The 18,171-nt window shown below is 47.2% G+C and overlaps 1 protein-coding gene across 1 annotated transcript; it reads right to left on the reverse strand.

Annotated features, from left to right (window-relative positions):
* Positions 1 to 12,804: 12,804 nt before the first annotated feature.
* On the reverse strand, positions 12,805 to 15,642 carry SLITRK3 (SLIT and NTRK like family member 3). The gene has a single exon (XM_054386088.1). It carries the CDS (start codon positions 15,640 to 15,642, stop codon positions 12,805 to 12,807), a length of 2,838 nt encoding a protein of 945 aa, XP_054242063.1.
* Positions 15,643 to 18,171: the final 2,529 nt, after the last annotated feature.

An 18,171-nucleotide genomic window follows, 5' to 3' on the forward strand; every position in this document is an offset into this window, starting at 1 on the left:
AAATCTCCCTGGTTTATTTTTTATCTTCTTTTTAGGAGTTTACTACATCTTCAGCAGTGAGATTTCAGGTCCCCTGAGCACTTCTCACCTGCTTACCTTATGTCTTGCTGCTCTGAGTAGAGCTTTGCTGATTCAGGAGGATGTTTGGAACCACAGGCAGCTGCTCTCAGGGTTACGCAGTCCCTGCAAGCAGGATCTCTGTGGATAGGCTGCTCTCAGGGTTGCACACCCCCTGCAAACAGGGCTTTCATGGACTGGGAGTGCAAAACCTGGGGAGAAACTGAACAGCAAGAATGCCTCATGCCTTGGGGGAGACACCCTGAAAGAATGAGCAGAGCTCCCATCTAAATGCCAGCAATAATAATGAGGGTATCCTTGTGCTCTGTCCTGGCCATGAAACTTCCACAGCTTCCCTGGCAGCTACTCTCTCTGCCCATTGCCTCCCTTTATAACCAGCACAACTGCAGCTTCGTGAGCTCAGCCACTGCCTCTGAGGAACCATGTCTAGCATCATCTTTTTTTTATTTCTTTTCCCTTGTTCCTTTGTGCTAACATCAGCACAAAGCTGCTCACTCACCAAGTGCTTTACAATTATTCTTTGGGACCAACCTTTAAGACTTCGTGTTTCCAGAGGAACTGTAGGAGCTTAACTCCTGTGAATATGGTGTGTACCTGCTAGAGTGCTACTGCCCTGTTCACTGAAGTACTTGAAGGATGGGTTCAAGCAGCATTTGGTGAAGGGACATTTTCTTAGGGAATCTTTGTTTGCTTGGTTTGGGTTTTGTTTTTTCCCCAACACACCAGGACAGGAGAAGGCATTACATGGGTGTAGAAGCTCTTGCAGAGTTGAATAGGAGCCTGGGGAGTCCTTGCCCTTGTGAGTCAACAGCTCATCCATGAGCCAGGTGATTCAGGCAGTACCAAAGATCATCACACAAGAACAGCTTCAGCTCATTGTATTCCCACAGGAAGAAAATCCCCAGCTGGGCAAAACCAGAGAAGATTGCCAGTTACAAGCACAAGCTCCCCACCAGGCTCTTTCCTGGGCTGACACCAGCTCACCTTTGCTAAGAAGCTGGGCTTAGTCTCTTCTTTTTTAAGCTTACCTAATAAAATATTAATGGCTATGTGTGAACACCCTTCAGAGAAACTGCTGCACCAGCAGGTACCAAACATCTTTGAATCATCTCCCCAGCACAGGGAGACAAGCACTGCTGTTCCCTGAGCGATGAAGCTGCAATGATTTATACCAGTGGAGCCTTAGGCACCACTGGTTTAGGTCACATCATTTATCTGGATGTCTACCTATAGCAACAACATCATTTTGCACATCTGATCCTCAAACCACACTGGTCCTTCCTTGACTATGGAGTGTCATGGCAAAATTCAACTAGGCAGAGGGCGGGGTTGGTTTGTTGTTTCTTTAGAGCAATAGTACAAGCAGCCCAAGTTCAGCACAGATCAAATTCATCCTGCAAGGAAGAGATTGCTACAGAGCATGAGGACATTTGCAAACTTCATCATTCCTTCAGTGGCGTTTTATGTGAAGGGCTGCTTCCCTGCAGATATGGGCACCTAGGCATCTCCTTTAATGAGTGACTTCAGAAAAAAAAATCATTTCCCAAAGTCTGCAGCAGCTCAGCAAAACAGCAGCCCTCTGAGCTTTGTACTACACTGCGTTCAAACTCTGGTGCTTGCTGGAAAAAAACACCAGAGCCATTTGAGGATGCTGTTCCTGTGCCTGCCCCAGAGACTCTGCAATCAAGTGGCTACCCTGGCTTTAGGCCTGCATCAGTTAATTAAAAAATAATCATTTTTTACAGCTCCCCTTCCAGTTGTCTTCATTCAGGCAAATATGCTGAAATGACAAAAACAGCAGCCAAAAGGATTGCTTTAACCAGCAGACAGGGCATGAATTCAGCACGTTTCCTGCATAAAAACATGACATCTGTATGGAAATGACCTATTTTCCTGAGCAGGCAGCTACAGATCACAGTGAGTTTCACCATAACACTTCTGCAGAAGAGATTGGGAAGCACTTTGCCATCAGGTGCCTATTTCCTCCAGATGAACTAACTAGGCAAGGCATAAACAAGATGCTTAATAGAAGGAGAGTTAGATAATGGTTGAAGGTCTTTTCCAAACAAAATGATTCTATGAAGTATTTCACTCAATATCATCTATTTGAAGCCACTGACTGTCTGTTTCGATTTCCGTGATTATTCCTTGCTCGTTTGTCTTCCACCTTGAAGGAAGCAAAGGACATAGGGAGGAATAATCCTTGCACCCCCTTTTCTTCTCTGATCATGTTACAGTTTGCAAAGGATGGCAAACCGGCAGCATGACATCTCCACACTGCTCTAATAACCACAGAGGCACAGCCTTGCTCCATGTTGGAAGCAAAAAGATGCTTCCCTGCAGCTGCACCAACCCTGGGCACGTTGTGCCTGTCCCTGCATGCAGCCAGAGAGGGACACAAACTCTGCTATGTGGGATCCAAAACCATCATGACAAATCGACCTTGCCATGACCTACATTCGCTCCAGCACCACACATGGGAATTCAGTGATGGGCAAATGGCTCAGGGCAGACAGCCGAGGGGCTGCTGATGGAGATCATTGTTGTGCAGCTTCTCCTTTGAACTCAGCATATTCTGCTGCCTTATTCCAGGGACTCAGCTGCTTCCAGCTCAATTCAGGGGCAGAACTCAAGAGGAATCACCAGCAGCACAAAGATCAACCCCCTTGCCAATGCCCAGCAACTGCATCAAAGTCTCCTCAACAGGAAGATGCCCTACTCATAGAATACGTAACTAGTAAGTCATTTTTAGGCTCACTTTTATTACAAAATTACAATTTTACTCAAGAGTTGCACAACTACAAGATTGTTATGTCAGTGCTTCATGAAACACTCCGAGCTGATTGAACCCCACTACAGTCAAGTGCAAAATTCACCCTGATATGAATGGACTCCCAGCTGAGAACTTCCTTGAGCTTATCAGGTATTAAGGTTTAGCTTCTTCTGATGATGAAGTGAAATTATATCAAATCAAGGGTAACACAAAAGACACATCCTGAACAACCACGCATTCACTGAGCTAAGAGTCTTGATTTACAGCCTATAACCCTACATGGAAATCCATACATCACTGAGTCAACATAATCACACTTCAAACAGCTTACTCGAGAGCAGGAAATTCATCTGGTTGTCCTCTGTTCAGAAGTAGTAGAGTTAGCTGGGACATTAACAGCAACCAGAATAATTACCAATGCTGCTACTTCACCATCAGAGCTCTGTGAGTACAACAGAGATTTCCAGAGCACAAACAATCAACAGCGTTCTCCCTTTGCCTTTCAAACCAGCCCTGAGTCATTTTGTCCACCACTTTTATTTCGTAAATGTAGAACAGCTGTGGAGCAGCTAATGATTTACTCCCAGTCCTCTGGAATACTGAAAAACCTTCAGGCTTGTGCTGAACCACTAAGCAACACTCCTCTCTACACAGGAAAGAGAACTTAAGACATCTGTGGCGATGTGAGATTAATGGAAGCAGCTTTTTGGGAAGGGTTAAAGAAAAGGACAGGTGGTGGAAGTGTTGTTTGCCATAGTTGCATGAATATTTATATAGAGAAATATAAATTTCTATAAATGTATAGATATCTCTAGATACACATATGATACACGGTAGGCATGTACAAACATACATATATACAGTGTTCTGTACACATCCACAGATTTGGATATACATATATATAGCAATATATATACACACAAATGCTCGCATGGCTCGCTGCTCTCCAGCTAGCTACAGACAGAAATTCTCCCTCCCCCACAGAGCCAAGATAATCTGAGTTGCCTCTGCTGAACTCCCCACAGTTGCCTTCCCATCCTGGATTAAATATAATACTCATTTTTCTGCCATTCTGCTTTCTGAGGAACTTGGCAGCCCTTCTGAATGACTTCAGAAGCAGCAATTCCTCCTCCATTGCCTCCACTAACCTACTCTGGGACACGCAGAATGGTGCTAAGATGAAGTGTCCAAAATGCTAATGTGTCTGAGAAGTGCCTCCACTGACCTACATCGAGAACACAGGTCTGCAGGTAGCTATTTTTAGCTAGGTTTTTTTTAGCGATTTTTTTTCCATAACCAAAATGCTTGTACTTTGAGGACCAGTTTGAAGCAAGCCATACACCTGGATCTCCCAGAACTTTCCAAAAATCAGCCTCCATGCTTGATCCTGTTAGCATCTAGCTGCATACACACACACAGATACACACAGTAGGTAAGTAGAGACCCTACACACTCCCATGGCATACAACAGCCACGCTGCTCCAGCAGTAGTGACAACACAGAGGCAGTTACTACAGCTTCCCATCAACAGCAACTGATTCTGGGTTGTTGCAAAAGGAACATCTCTGCTTTATCCCTGGTGCATACCTGTTAGAGATCCATCTGATCAGTGTTTTGTGCTCTGAAGGCTTTAACAGACTTTGGCAGGCTTGCAGGGGCTGGCAAAGCACAAGGCCTGTAATACCACCACGGCTGCTTACACAGCTGAGTTATAGGTAGGCAGTCCAGTCGGTACCTCTTACAGAATGGAGTCTTGAGGTGCAAAACACCACTCTACAGAAAAACCCAACAAAGACAACCACATTGTCAAACCCACCTGGTCAGTGTGCAAACCAAGGTGTTCATTTGTCAGACAAATTAAGATCTGTGCATGCAGACAGGGAAAAGCAATGCTGAGAATGGCAACGATCTGGGGAACTTGGGCCAAATGCTGGCAAAATGGAATTCTGTGAGATACATGTTCACCTGCTCTTAAAAGAGAGCTTTCAACAACAACTGCATGTTATTGATTGCCTCTAGCCCAAGTGAGATGTTTGACTTTCGGGTGCCACTTGCATTGTTAGCCTTGGCACAGGTCCCACTTGTCACAGCTTAACCCATTCCCAGCAATGCCCATGTCACTGCTTCCATCAGCATCACTGGCTGCAGTATCATGGCCCCTCATTGCTCCCAGGAGTGATCCCTGTATTTAAATATATAGATTATATACATTAGACACGGCCACATTTCTTTATTGGTTTAAAACTGAAGGGGGAAATTAGCCAGGGGTTGAACAATGAGTGACTCTTTGCCTCAATCAGTGCCTTTGCTTATTCCCAGTGAGGGCTGCAGAATGAGGAGGCAGTAGCTAGGACTTGCTCTCTCTTTGGAGCGAACACTGACATAAACTGGGTCCAAAAAAATATCCTTACTTGCCATATTTCTCTGCTTGTCAATACTATCCACTTTCCAAAGCAGCCAGGTTTTGGGGTCACTGCAAGAAAACATAACAGAAGTGATGCCACAGGAAAGGATGCTCTGTGATTCACAAGAGTTCAGCAGCTCTACGCCTCAGCCAGAGCACTCTGCTGTGGGCTGCCCAGGTGTGCCCTTGCCGGGCAGCTCCACAGCACCACAGAAACTCTGCATGAGTTTCCTAAAGAACACAGAGGCAAACTTTTAACTGGTCAGCCAGCATCCATTACCAACATCCCAATTTTTTAAAGTTTGTTTTTCACCAAAATAGCACAATGTTCAGTTTCTAAGTGCTGAGCACTCCCTTGCTCTCTGAACGCACAGGACCTGTATGCCTGGTGGTACCCAATTTCTCAGGGGGGAGAAGGTTAGCTGACCCTGTAACCTTTCTAATGGGAATGTATTGCATCCTCTTTTGAGCCCTGGGCACTCTCAGGAAGGAGAGGACACAGCAGAGCAAACACACTGCAACTCTAAGGCTGAGCAGTGACTCCTGCCCTCTTTTGAGCACAGATCCTTCTTCCTCCAAAGAAAAGTAATTAATTAAATTTGAAAGTCCTATTAAAAAGTATTGTTTGGTGAGAATTTTCATACTGCAGTTTTTCCTGGCTTCAGTCACACTCTGAATAAAATCAAACCAAACAATCATGGAACTAAAAAAAATTAAATGAAAATTAATTAGCCTTGATTTGCAAAGTCAAAGCCTCCAGAATTCAATGGCAGCCTTTGGTTCAAGGATTATTCAGGCAATGGACATTATACAAATATAGACATAGCATAACTTAGAGACCAAGCACAAAGCCAGAGCTTTGGGTAGCTTTCCAGAAAACTCCTCTCAGTTTAGGGCAGCTATTGTTGTGATAGACTTACTTTGTTTTTAACAAATATGCTGGATATAAATACACACATTCCTGCCGTTCTTTAACATGTTTGCTGTCTCTAGAAAAGCAAAGTAAAGCTGAGGAAAGCAATTACAAAAACTCACGTTTCCCCAAAATCATTACATTAAAGTCACTTTAACATTTGGGGAAAGTCATTCACTTCAGATAAGGTGGTCCCTGTAGGATAAAGACTTCCAAATCTTTCTTCCACTTGTTTGTTTTAGAGTCACAAGTTCCTCCACCAGCAACAGTGCCAGGTCCCACCAGCAGCAGAAGGGATGACAGTGCCAGCAGCAGCAGCTGTATGCCAGTCCAACAGTGATTTATCACAATTCAGGAACTCCTGCTTCGAATTATTCAAGCACTACTGCAGAAATCTGCGTTGCCACAGAGAACCTCCCTCACTGGCACACTGCTGCAACCAACATGCCAAACTGCCATGCCACAAGCCACGGGGCAGGAATACCACAGTTAGTGGTATTTCACAGAATCATAGGATGGTCTGGGTTGGAAGGGACCTCCAAAGGTCATCCAGTCCAACCCCTCTGCACTGAGCAGGGACATCCCCAACTAAATCATTGCCCAGAGCCCTGCTGAGCCTCACTATGACTGTCTCCAGGAATGAGGCCCCAACCACCTCCCTGAGCAACCTGTTCCAGTTTGTTTGACCTCCCAAATACAAAGAGCTTCAACCCTTGGGTAAGCTAAAATATTTCTTCAGAGTTTATAGAATATAGAGGATATTCTGCAGAGAGCTAAGAAATTTTAGTAGAAAAACAAAGGTGTCAGAAAAAGTCACTGGATGTTAAGGGCTCAGCGTATGCCATAGAGCTACTCATATTGCGCTATACCCTCTCTTATTACCTGTTCTTTTAAGGCACCCAACATCTTAGCATTGCATATACACACATCTTCATGATGTCTAAAAGGAGGATTAGCAAGCTTAACATTCAAAAACATCAAGGCTGAGACAACATCCACTCTAAAGAGACTGCTCAGTAAGGCTGTGGGACAAGGAATTCCTGCAGCAATGCCGGTGACTCTCTTCCTCCCAGCCGTCTCCTGTCATCATCCCACAAAAATGAGCCACCTGACACTGTTCTGCAAATCATAATATCAGCTGATTTAACAGAGAAAAATGCCACACAGAGGGGCCTTTCCAAACACTTTCACAGTGATCAAAGAGAGCCTACCAGTTCCACCCAGGTAGCTACACGTAGTAAATGCTTTCATGCTCTAACACCTCAAACAACCTAAACTCCAATGAAAACAGAAGTAGGAAACTGGGAGGGTAAAGCAAAAGACATTTAGAAAAGATTCTGTAAAAGACAGCCTTCAGTGCCTGCTAATTATTTTTGGGTTTTCTTTACAAGAGGGTACTTATAAAGTATCCCCAAAGAATTCTAACATTAATAATCTTGCTGGCTAATTAGTTACTGAGGACACTAGGTCTAAACTCTGCTCCTAATTTCCACATGCTTTGAACCTGCTGAGACTCATATTTGTCTGTCTGCAAATGCCCTTGTTCTAAAACAAAAAGTGCTGAAGATCTTTTTGTTAATTCGTGAATGAAGTCAATCAGAAAAATTGATAAGCTGACAGCAAAACCACTTCCTCTATAGTGTTACTCCTTTTGTTCTGGAATAGTAGCATGGAGTCTCAAAGTATTTGAATCCATTGAATATATATTCCAACTTCTGGAGGTGAGACTTTTCATTCAAGTCCATTGCCTTAAGTGAGTAGTAAGGTGGTATTTCATCACTGCTTTCAAGGAAGCAGCATGAGGCTTCCAGCCTGTACCCACACAAGGGTTTGCTCCAAGCACGATCCACTTCTTCCATTAGCTGGAACAGGCTTTGAATTGGGGCATAGCTACACTTGCCCAGATAAAACAGAGGGGGAAAAAATGCATTTCCACTCACATCAGCATGACAAGGTATTAAAAAAAATCAGCATTTTGCTTCTTCATGCTAGCATGAAGAAGTTGTGAAACTTTGTATTGGGTGAATCCACTCCAGATTTCCCCCATGGAAAGAGCTGTGCTGCACTGTCTAACCCAGCCAGAAAGTCCCTGTGAAACAGTTGTGAGGAGTTCAGACTTCAGACCAAGCCTTGGAAAAGCTCAGGAAGCAAAAACATGGAATGGGCAGCAGCCTGCTTTCTGAGTGAACACAAACACAGGCTGCAAAGCACGTGTCCTTGGGTGAAGCATGAGCCAGGAACCAGCTCATACCTGGGTGGCTCTGGAGCATTGCCAGAAGTCACACTCCTGGGGTGAGTAACATAGCTAAGCAATGAACATCCACACTTGCAGCCACACTCTGGCTGCTTGCTCCACGTGGCTTCTCTCACACCTAAAGCCAACTCATCAGCTCTTACTGTGTGAGCTACTCACACAGAGCAGGTAGTTGAACAGAGGAGCTAGTAGCAGAGCAGTCAGGAGGTGGTGCTTGCTCTTTAGGGCGCTGCATAGTGACATTCTGCAGAGACCTTTCCACTGTCTGAGTTTACAACAGAGAGCACAAGCTGACCATAACTACACATTTCTAGCTTAAAACTAATCAGCTGTGATGTCATCATTAAAAAAAAAAAAAAGGCAGTTTTGCCTGGCAAGGTCTCTGACAAGAGTTACCACAGCTTAACTCCTGCCCACTGCACCTCATGATGAATGACCTGTCTGCAATACTGCCCTGCTAGCCCAGCACGGGTCCTGGCCTGCTGAGGCCGGAGTTCAGAGAAGCACTGCCTTCCAGAAGACAGATTATTCTTCATGCCATGAAAATGAACATCTTTCTCACTATTGAGCCAAGAGATCCATGAAGCAACTTCCAAGGCTCAAACAAATCTTTTAACCCAGGATGGATATGATGGTGACAATAATGACAACACCCAGGCAATAGGAAAGAGCACTGATAACCAAGCACCATTATCATCCTTTCTGTTTTCCTGTACACAGTCATTATCAGCTAAGACTGGGACTTACCTGGCTTTTATTTTTGTTTTCCACCTGTAGGAAGAATTTCCACATATATTCAATGTATTTCAATATCTATTCAACATATTTCAGTATATTTCAATATGTTCAGCAAGTGGATAAAACGAACAAAGGATAAAAGATTTGCTGCCAGGTTCTGAGCACCACCACAAGCTGGGCTGCTGAAGCCAACATCAGGTACTTGTTGTACAACAATGATGGAAACTACAAAAATACTTATTTATTTGAAATAGTATCCTGTTAAACACCTCTAAGTGTAAAAGCAGATCATTGGACTTTATTTCATTCCTTCCCTATACCGTGAACTCTACTGCTAATACTGCTGATAATGATAGAATGATCATTAATGTTCCCTGTAATTAGGAGTAACCCAGGCTGAAGCATGTAAAGAGTCACCTGCCACAGATCAGAGAGGATGCCTCCACTTTTGTTTCCTGTGGTGGAAAGTAGTGCTGCCGCCCACTCAGCCTCAGCTCAACACAGGGAAGGAGCAAACCAGAAGCCATCACAACACACATTAGATAGCACAGTAAAATACTGTCAACACTTCCAGAGCAAGCCATCCCCAAACGATTCCAGTATGCGAGGAAAATGAAGCTTCCTGCACAAGGAAAGGGAAATAACTCAACATAAGACAGAAGTTAGCTCTTTTAATACAAAATTCCATTCTCATAGAACAAATTTTTTTCCAGTGAACAAACAGATCTCCTCACCCTTCATGCGGGAGAGTGCTGCTTGGTGTCACATTGAAATCCCTTTTGCCTTTCTCTCTCCAATTAAAATGTAAATATTATTTGCAACTGACTTTGCTATATTTGGATACAAGTATGAACACCTGGGGGGCAAGTGACATTGCCAAAGGTGTACAACACCGCTGTCACTAGGGGCTGGACTTTACGCTGACTTGCACAGCTCCGCTCATTACTTGCTTGTAGTCTTATCAACTAAGAAGGAGCTGGCCTTCGCACTTCAATGGTTATTACTTTTAACACGTGCATTGGGGGAAAAAAGAGAAACAACAACCAAACAACAACAAATGAAGAAACCCCAAGGGATCAGAGCTGAAGGCAGCAGACAAAACAACATCAGCTCAGCAGAGGAATCTGGGAGCTCTGAATGTGCAATATTTGTACCGATAACATGGAGCTGCTTTACGAAACCTTTCCATCCCAGAACACACACCAAGGCTGAGGGAAATGACTTCTGCCACACCCAGCTGCCTCGCCAAGACAGAAAGACAAAACAAGCCTGTAACCAGCCTATTCCCTGAAGCTATAAATAGCAACACTTGGGGTGAAAACAACTATTTGTGGGTTTCTCTACATTCAGATGCTTTGTGCTGGGTGGAACCGAGCTGCTACCCAGAAGGAAGGACAGATGGCTATGAGGTGACACTAAGCTGTGTGCTACAGCAGCCTCTGCCCTGCTCCAGAAAGGCTCCTAACAAGCACTACCACGAATGCCTTGGGAAAACACCTTCTTAACACAGTGGGGAAAACACCACGACACAATCAAAATACGCCTGGATCAATCACCGTCACTTCTGTTCCTTTAAGACAAATTATATTTATAGGTATTTCTGTATAAAACTCTGTATTTGAAGGTCTTTAGGGCAGTGCCTCAGCAACACAAGCTTCCAGCTACAGGCTCCCCCCGCCTGCCCTGGTATAAGGAGCCCGGGGGGTTACATTCAGAGGGGCGGGTGGGGGCCGGGGGCAGCACCGGGGCCAGGATCGGGCCCGTCTAGGCCGCCCTATGCTGCTGCCGAGCCAGGGCCGCCAGGGCTGGAGTTATGGCGCCACCTGGCGGCCTCGCCGAGACGCTTGCAGTCATCAACGGGGCTCCCGAAGCCAAGATACCAACGGGACAACGATACAAACCAGGCCAAGATACCAACCGGAACCTCCCCGAGACGGGAAATCAGATCATCTTTGGTCTCACTCCGGTTTCAGCATCATCCCAGCTGCGGGAGGAAGACTGAGTGGCTAAAATTGTTGGGATGCTTTTATAGATCACTTCAAAAATTGAAGGCTTTACAAAACTCCCTTCAATTTCCCATTCCCATCTGGCTCTGACTACTCACTTCACATTGAACATGAGGAACATTCCCAGCAATGCCTCCCTCTGCTACCAGCAGGCAGAAGAGCCTGCATGGAATTCTACTCAATGTCACAATCCTCATTTTCCCGCCTGTTTTTACGCAAATGGGAGCCACCGTAATTCCAGCACAAAGTGGGAACAACGGATGGTGAACCAGATTTGTGCAAGTCCAGGTGGTATCTTGGCAAAAGAAGCTGTACAGAGTTGTCTTCTTCTCTGTTAACATCACAGTGCATTGAACCGTTATTAACAAAATAGCTTTCAAGGTTCAGGTGGGGGAATGGAAATCTCAGTAGGGGGAAGCTGACATTTCGGGTTCAAGCCTCGTATTCCTATATATATATATATATATGGGGGATATATATATATATATCTATATATATATGCTTTTTGTTTTCAAACTGTTTTATTAGGAAAGCTATACCAGACGCATCACTGTACAATGATTAAACATTACCTTTACAATTTATATTCACTTGAAATTACAGAATAAATATATGCACATTGTTGTACCTTTGTGTGTATATGTGTGTGTGTGTGGGGTGTATGAGTGAAAACATCAAAAGTGTTTCCTAAAAGCTGTTAGTGAGAGGTGCCCAGCGGCTTTGCTTTTCTAATTCTTTTTTCTTTTATCTTTTTTTTTTCTGTATATTTGCATGTGGCTCTCATTAGGAAAGTGCGGCTGTCCTTCAACAGAACCATGGCGTCATGATGAAGTGTCAATGAACATCCCCCTAAGTGCGTGTGTGCCACGTGGTGACATCCTTTGGGCTGCTCCGCTCCGGGTGGTTTCTCTCCGCCCACGGGATTCCCCCTTTCCGCGGCCAGCTGGACCCCGGTTGGAGCTACGAGGGGAGGTGGATGGTGGAGGGGGGGGGTTGGGCTGGTGGCGGTAAGGGTGAGGGTGAGGATGAGTGTGTGTGTGAAGGAGGGAGAAAAGTGAGACATTCGAGCAAGACCCTCCCCTCCCTTCCCTCTTGCAGTTTCCAGGCATGCAGCAAACTGCGCTCGTTTGCTTCTTTGCATTTTTTCTTTGTTTTTTTTTTTTCTTTTTCTTAAATAAATGTACAGAATCTGTGCCATGATGGGCAAAAAGAATGCAAGCCACAAAATGCCGTCTTCCCTCTCCCTCCCCTCCAAGGGAAAATATAAAGGAAGTTTACTGCAACAGAAAAGGGAGGGGGAAGGGAGGGAAGGGGAAAAAAAGAAAATCGGGAAAAAAAAGGGGGGGGGGGAAGGAAAAGAGAGACACATAGAATTTACTTAATCAGGATCAGTACAAAGATCCCCCGATAATAATAATAATTATTATAATAATATACCTTAGGCATGGCACAGTCAAAGTTTCAGTTTCAGTATAAAAAAATAATGATTGATTAACATCTGCTGGCAAAAGTCTGCGAAGGCACTTCATCGATTAACGAGGGCCCTGCCCCGCAGCGCGCACATCTGGCGGGGGGAGAACACACAGCTGGATCCTCTACTCGCATGCGGCGGTGCCGGGGCGGGCGGCGGGGCGGCGGTCAGAACCGGTATGTGGTCTTCTCTAGAACTTCGAGGTAATCCGGCTTGGTTTGGAGTTTGGCCCTTAACTCGAGGTATTCGCTTGCGGGGGTTTGGTGGTCTGAGAAGCCCTTGCCGGCCGCGAAGAGAAGGGTTTCTTTCAGCCTGGCGTCCTGCTGCAGGTCCGGGTATTGCATGCCAGGGGGGTGAACGTGCAGTTCTTTCAGCTTGGGCACGGTGCCGTACAGGCAGTCTACGAAGCCCACGGCGCAGGGCGGCGGGCGGTCGCGGTCCCGCGGGCCGCCTCCCACCGCCGCCCCCGCACTCCCGAGCCCTCCGCCGCCCGCCGCCAGCCCGCCGCCTGCGGGGTGCTGGGGATGGACGGCGACGATGGTGTTGAGCTGCGAGCTAGACACGGCCAAGCTCCACTCCTGCTCCTTCTCCAATAAAGTGCGGTAGTTGCTGCCCGATTCCTGCGCGGCGGCAGCAGCGTGGGTGAAGCGCTCGCCGCCGCCCCGCAGCAGCTCCGCCGCCTCTCCTCCGCCGCCCGCTGCAGCCTCCTCCTCCTCCTCCCGCGGCTTGTAGATGGGATTGTTGCACATCTGGGTCACCGGGTGCGGGATGTAGTCGTAGACGTGTCCCGCCGGGGCCGCCTTCTCCGGGGAGCGCTCCCCACCACCGGCGCCGCCGCCGCCGCCGCCACCGCCGCCGCCGCCTCCTCCCTCCTCGAAGAGCCGCGGGCAGCGCAGCGGCACACCGCCCAAATCGGCTCCCTCCGCCCGCGGGCCGCGGAACGGCAGCTTCCTCCGGCGACGGCGCAGGACGAAAGCAAAAAGCCCGGCAGCGACCAGCACGGCGGAGAAGAAGAGAACGAGGAGGCTGAGGATGAGGACGGAGAGCGGCACGGCGGCCGTGGCCGGTGGCAGCTCATAGGCGGCGGCGCCGGTAGCGGCGGGAGGCGGAGGGGCGGCGGGGGGCGAGGCGGCTGCAGCAGCGGCGGCAGCGGGGCGCAGGGCGGCGGGGCAAAGGGCCGCCAGCTCCAGGGAGCGCAGGTCGCGGCGGGCCAGGCGCTCGGGGCTGGAACACAGCACCTCGCCCACCACGCTTACAGAGCTGAGAGCCTCCAGCCACTGCTTGAGAGGCACCAGCTCGCAGGTGCAGTCCCAAGGGTTGAGCTTCAGGTCGATCTGGACGATGGCATGAAGATGCTCCAGCACCCCGGCCACCGGCAGCGCCAGGAAATGGTTGTTGCGGAGGTTGAGGCGGGCCAGGGAGGTGCCGGCGAAGGCATCGGTGGGCAGGGTACGGAGCAGGTTGTTGTTGAGGAAGAGGAGCTTCAGGTTGGGCATGAGGCTGAAGGCTGCCGGCTGGATTTCCCTGATCAGGTTGTACTCGAAGTACAGGTAATGCAAACTCTGAAGGCCCCGGAACATGCCCGGGGTGAGCCGCTCAATGTCGTTGCCATTCAGGTACAGGCTCTTGAGATTGGGCAGGTTGATAAAAGCCCCATCTTGCACATAGGAGATCCGGTTGTTCCCCAGGTGTAAGAGATCCAAAGAGGAAAAATTCCAGAAATCGGAGCGGTAGATCTTCTGGATCAAATTCCCGCTCAGGTACAGCTTCTTGGCGTTCAAAGGCCTGGGCAGAAGCTCAGAGATGTTGTGAAACCCTCGCTCCTTGCAGTTGACTGTCAGGCCCAGGTCATTGATGTGCAAACTGCAAGAGCACCCAGTAGGGCAGATGATGGGGATGGGGGGACGGGTCTGGTAGGCAGCCACAGGCGGTTGGTTTGGCCCAGGGTACAGGCCGCGGGGTGTTGGGGGAGGCCGGGGCACCCTGGGCTGTTTGGTGGGTTTGGGCTGCTTGTTGGATGTTTTGTACTCAACAGAGGAGGCGGTGAAATGGAAGGAGGACAGCATGGAGGAAGGCTTTGTAGGCCATGCGTTCTCCTTGCTGGATGACAGCTGAGGGATGCCCAGGCTGGCTTCCACCTCAGAGTCGGACAGCATGGGGCAGAGCTTACTTCTTTTGATTTCCCGCAGGTCCTTCCCGTGAAAGTGGAAGGGGGTCTCGCAGGTGATGTCCCCTACCAGAGCGGTGTAGGGGATGCGCTCCAGCCAGCTCTTCAGCTGCACGATCTCGCACGTGCAGTTCCATGGGTTCTCCTCCAGCTGGATCTCCATCAGGCTCCTGCCAATATGGTCCAACATCCCGCGGTATGAAAGGACTTTTAGCCGGTTCCCGCGCAAGTCCAAGTGGGTTAAGGACACAGACTTAAATAAGTTGGTGGGAAGCATGGGGATAAGATTGTCATTTAGGATAAGGACCCTCAATTTACTCAGGTTCCGAAATGCCCCGCTTTCAATCCTTTTAATGACGTTGTAATCTGCTTGCAGATATTCCAGACTTTCCAAACCCAGGAAAGTGTCGTTCCTGAAAATGTCCAATTTGTTTTCGTGCAAATACAACCTCTTCAGAACCCGGAGCCCATTAAAAGCCCCCGTTTGAATATCCTGCAGTGCATTGTTCCCAAGGTTAATGGACACAGCATTGTTCAAGTGAAGAAAACTGTTGGTGTACAATTTCCTCATGGAATTCCTCTGCAGGTAAAGTTTAAAAGGTCTCGACCATGACTCTGTTATTTGACTAATATTTATAAATCCCTTATTGTCGCAGTGTATATGGAAAAGGCTCTCCTTCACTTCACAGTAACATGGATCAAAACAGGGCTCATCAAGCTCCTCCGAGTCCTCTATCAAGGGAATTGGTGTAGTCCATGCTAGAGCAATTGTGCTTAGAAGAATTATCCACAACATCCTTCCTTTATGAAGCGTCTCTGCCATGGAAGGTTTCATCATTCCTTGATGTTTACAAAACTGCAACAGGAAGAAAAAACACAGATTTCAGTATTTCTCTCCTGCCCCGCACCTTTTCCCAAGCCCCTACCTGCTAGACCTGTGTGAGACTCCTGGAAAGTTGAGCAGTTGTTGGGCTAGACGTTCACAATCAACTCTAGGGGTGTGGGATGGGCAAGCCTTGCCCTGATTTACGCTTAAGAGATGTTAGACGGTTTAATCACACGGTAGTGGCCTCCCTTATCCCCCTCTTTGGTATATGCCACCTATGAGGAGGACAGCACATGCAGACCACATAGCACATGAGCACACAGGCTGGACGTGTTGCGTCTTCACATGTTCCCCACTGCAGGAGCAGCACTGAGGACTATGCAAATTTCATACTTGTTTGCAGTTCGAGCTTTGTAGCCTTCTCGGCCCATGTTGGCTACAGGGGAGAAAACACCAATGGGGAGATTTCTCCCACCACATCCTTCAGACATGCAAACTCACAAAGTTACTGAATCCCATCCTGTCATCTCTCTGCCTCCTGTCTCACTATATTCCATACACAAGTTCAAAGGAATGTGCAAGGTTTGCTAATGTCCCTGGCCAACCAACTCCTGTCAGAAATCCCCACAATGTCTTTAAAAGAGTAAATGGTTAGTAACCTAGATTTAAAAGGACATCTTCCCCTGTGCAAATGCGCAGAGGACTTAATGCAACCGGTATCTTATCAGATAAATACACACCACATATTAGTCATTTGAGCTGATTAGAGCCTTTGGAGGTGATTAATCTTTCTAAAGCACATGCCTGTGCGATCAGCAGATCTAAAGGGAAGTGACAGCTAAGGAACACCTAGGACTGAAATGCTCAGGCTGCCTTGGATTAGGATGGTTTGTGCCCCCAGGACCAAGCAGGAGACCGGGTTAAAAAACTGAAAGTGGAAGGAAAAAAAAACCACAACAGAAAACCTTGACACTTACCAGCCAGTAAATTATCTATCCTACTATATAGGTTCCCGAATGAAGACACCATTCTTCTCCAGTCAGATGAAAATAATACTGTACTAATGAGATGCAGCTCCTTCAACATATGGTTTCACCCTTCCTTGCACCAGATATTTTGAATGTATGGGCACAGAATGATGCTAAGGCTGGTGATAATAACGGTGGTGATGCAGCCTTCCTTGAATCACTGAAATGCCCATTAGAATGGTTGGGAGTGATCGTTGCTTTGGGTCTTAATCTTTCCAGAGGAAAAGGTCCTTTATTTTTTGCCTTCCTCATGCAAGGACTAGAAAATTTTGCCCCCCATCCACAAACTTAAGAGCCAAAACGATGCATTTAGCGGAAAGAAATGCCAGAGGAGGAGAAATCCTTAGGATCGACTTGCAAATGAAACCCTCCCCTGTGGGAAAGAGGAGATGGTTGAAAGCATGAAAAGAGAAATACCCTCTGCAATTAAAACCAGTGTCTAACTGGGGAGAAGGGAGAGAGATGAGAGCTATATTGCAGTATCAGCCTCTCTGACTCCTTTGCAAAATATTAGTCACTTAAGTTCTTTCTCTTCTGCAAGGGCTGTAATAAAAATAAGAAAATAAAAGAGAATTATTATATCTTCTTTTGGGGAGAGGGGGTGTCTTTGACCCTAGGCGGAAACAAAAGGATCCAGAAAGGTTGTACTTACCGGTTTGCAGGAGAGATTTTAGCACATCGTTACAACAAACAAAACAAAAAAAAAAAAAAAAAAAAAAAAAAAAAAAACCAAAACAAAAAAAAAAAAGAGGGGAAGGGGAGGAAAAAAAGCTCGAGTTTAATGATTGCTGGTTTCTCTCTGTCTCTCCCTTCTCTGTCTCTCTCTCCCTCTCTCTACTCCTGCTGAAGCTGAGGCAAAAGGGAAAAAAAAAAAAGGCAGAAGCAGAAAAAAAAAAAAAAAAGAAGCAAGCCTGAGACGTGCTGGGAATGCAATGAGCCCCTCAATGATCTTCTTTAGGATGCAGAGCTGCTGTTTGGCACACTCAATGGAGGAGGGAGGAGGAGAGGGGCTGCTGCAAGCTCCAGCGCTGCCGCCGCCGCCTTCTTCTCCGGGCACCGGCAGCGCGGAGCGGGAGGGCTGGGGCGCGGCGGAGGATCTCGGGCTTCTCTCCTTCCTTCCTTCCCCGTGTATGTGTGTGTGTGTGATGGTGTTGTTGCCCTGGATCAGGCTTTTCCACGTCATGAAAATGAGCTTCAAGAAGGGGAGCAAATGAAGGGGGCGCGCTTGGCACCAGGTCGGGGGCGCGCATTTGGGAAGCCCTGACTATACATTTTTTTTACCCTTTTTTTTTTTTTTTTTTAAAGAGGGAAGGAGGGGGATGGTTGACGGAGAGAAAAGGAAGTGGGAAACGAGCAGATGGCGGAGGAAAAATAAAATCAACAAAAAACCAAAACCAGCGACCGAAAAAAAAAAAAAAGGCAAAAACCCCCAAGAAGAATGAAAGAGGAAAAAGCGGCCGGGATGGATCAGGATTTGCAAACCTACTCTTTCCTCTCCCCATCCTACCCACCC

Source organism: Indicator indicator, chromosome 13, assembly GCF_027791375.1.
Source record: "Indicator indicator isolate 239-I01 chromosome 13, UM_Iind_1.1, whole genome shotgun sequence".
Classification (NCBI taxonomy): Eukaryota; Metazoa; Chordata; class Aves; order Piciformes; family Indicatoridae; genus Indicator; species Indicator indicator.

Excerpts from the sequence above, each read along its gene's own strand:
- SLITRK3 (XM_054386088.1), bottom strand. The coding sequence starts at position 15,642 with ATGATGAAACCTTCCATGGCAGAGACGCTTCATAAAGGAAGGATGTTG.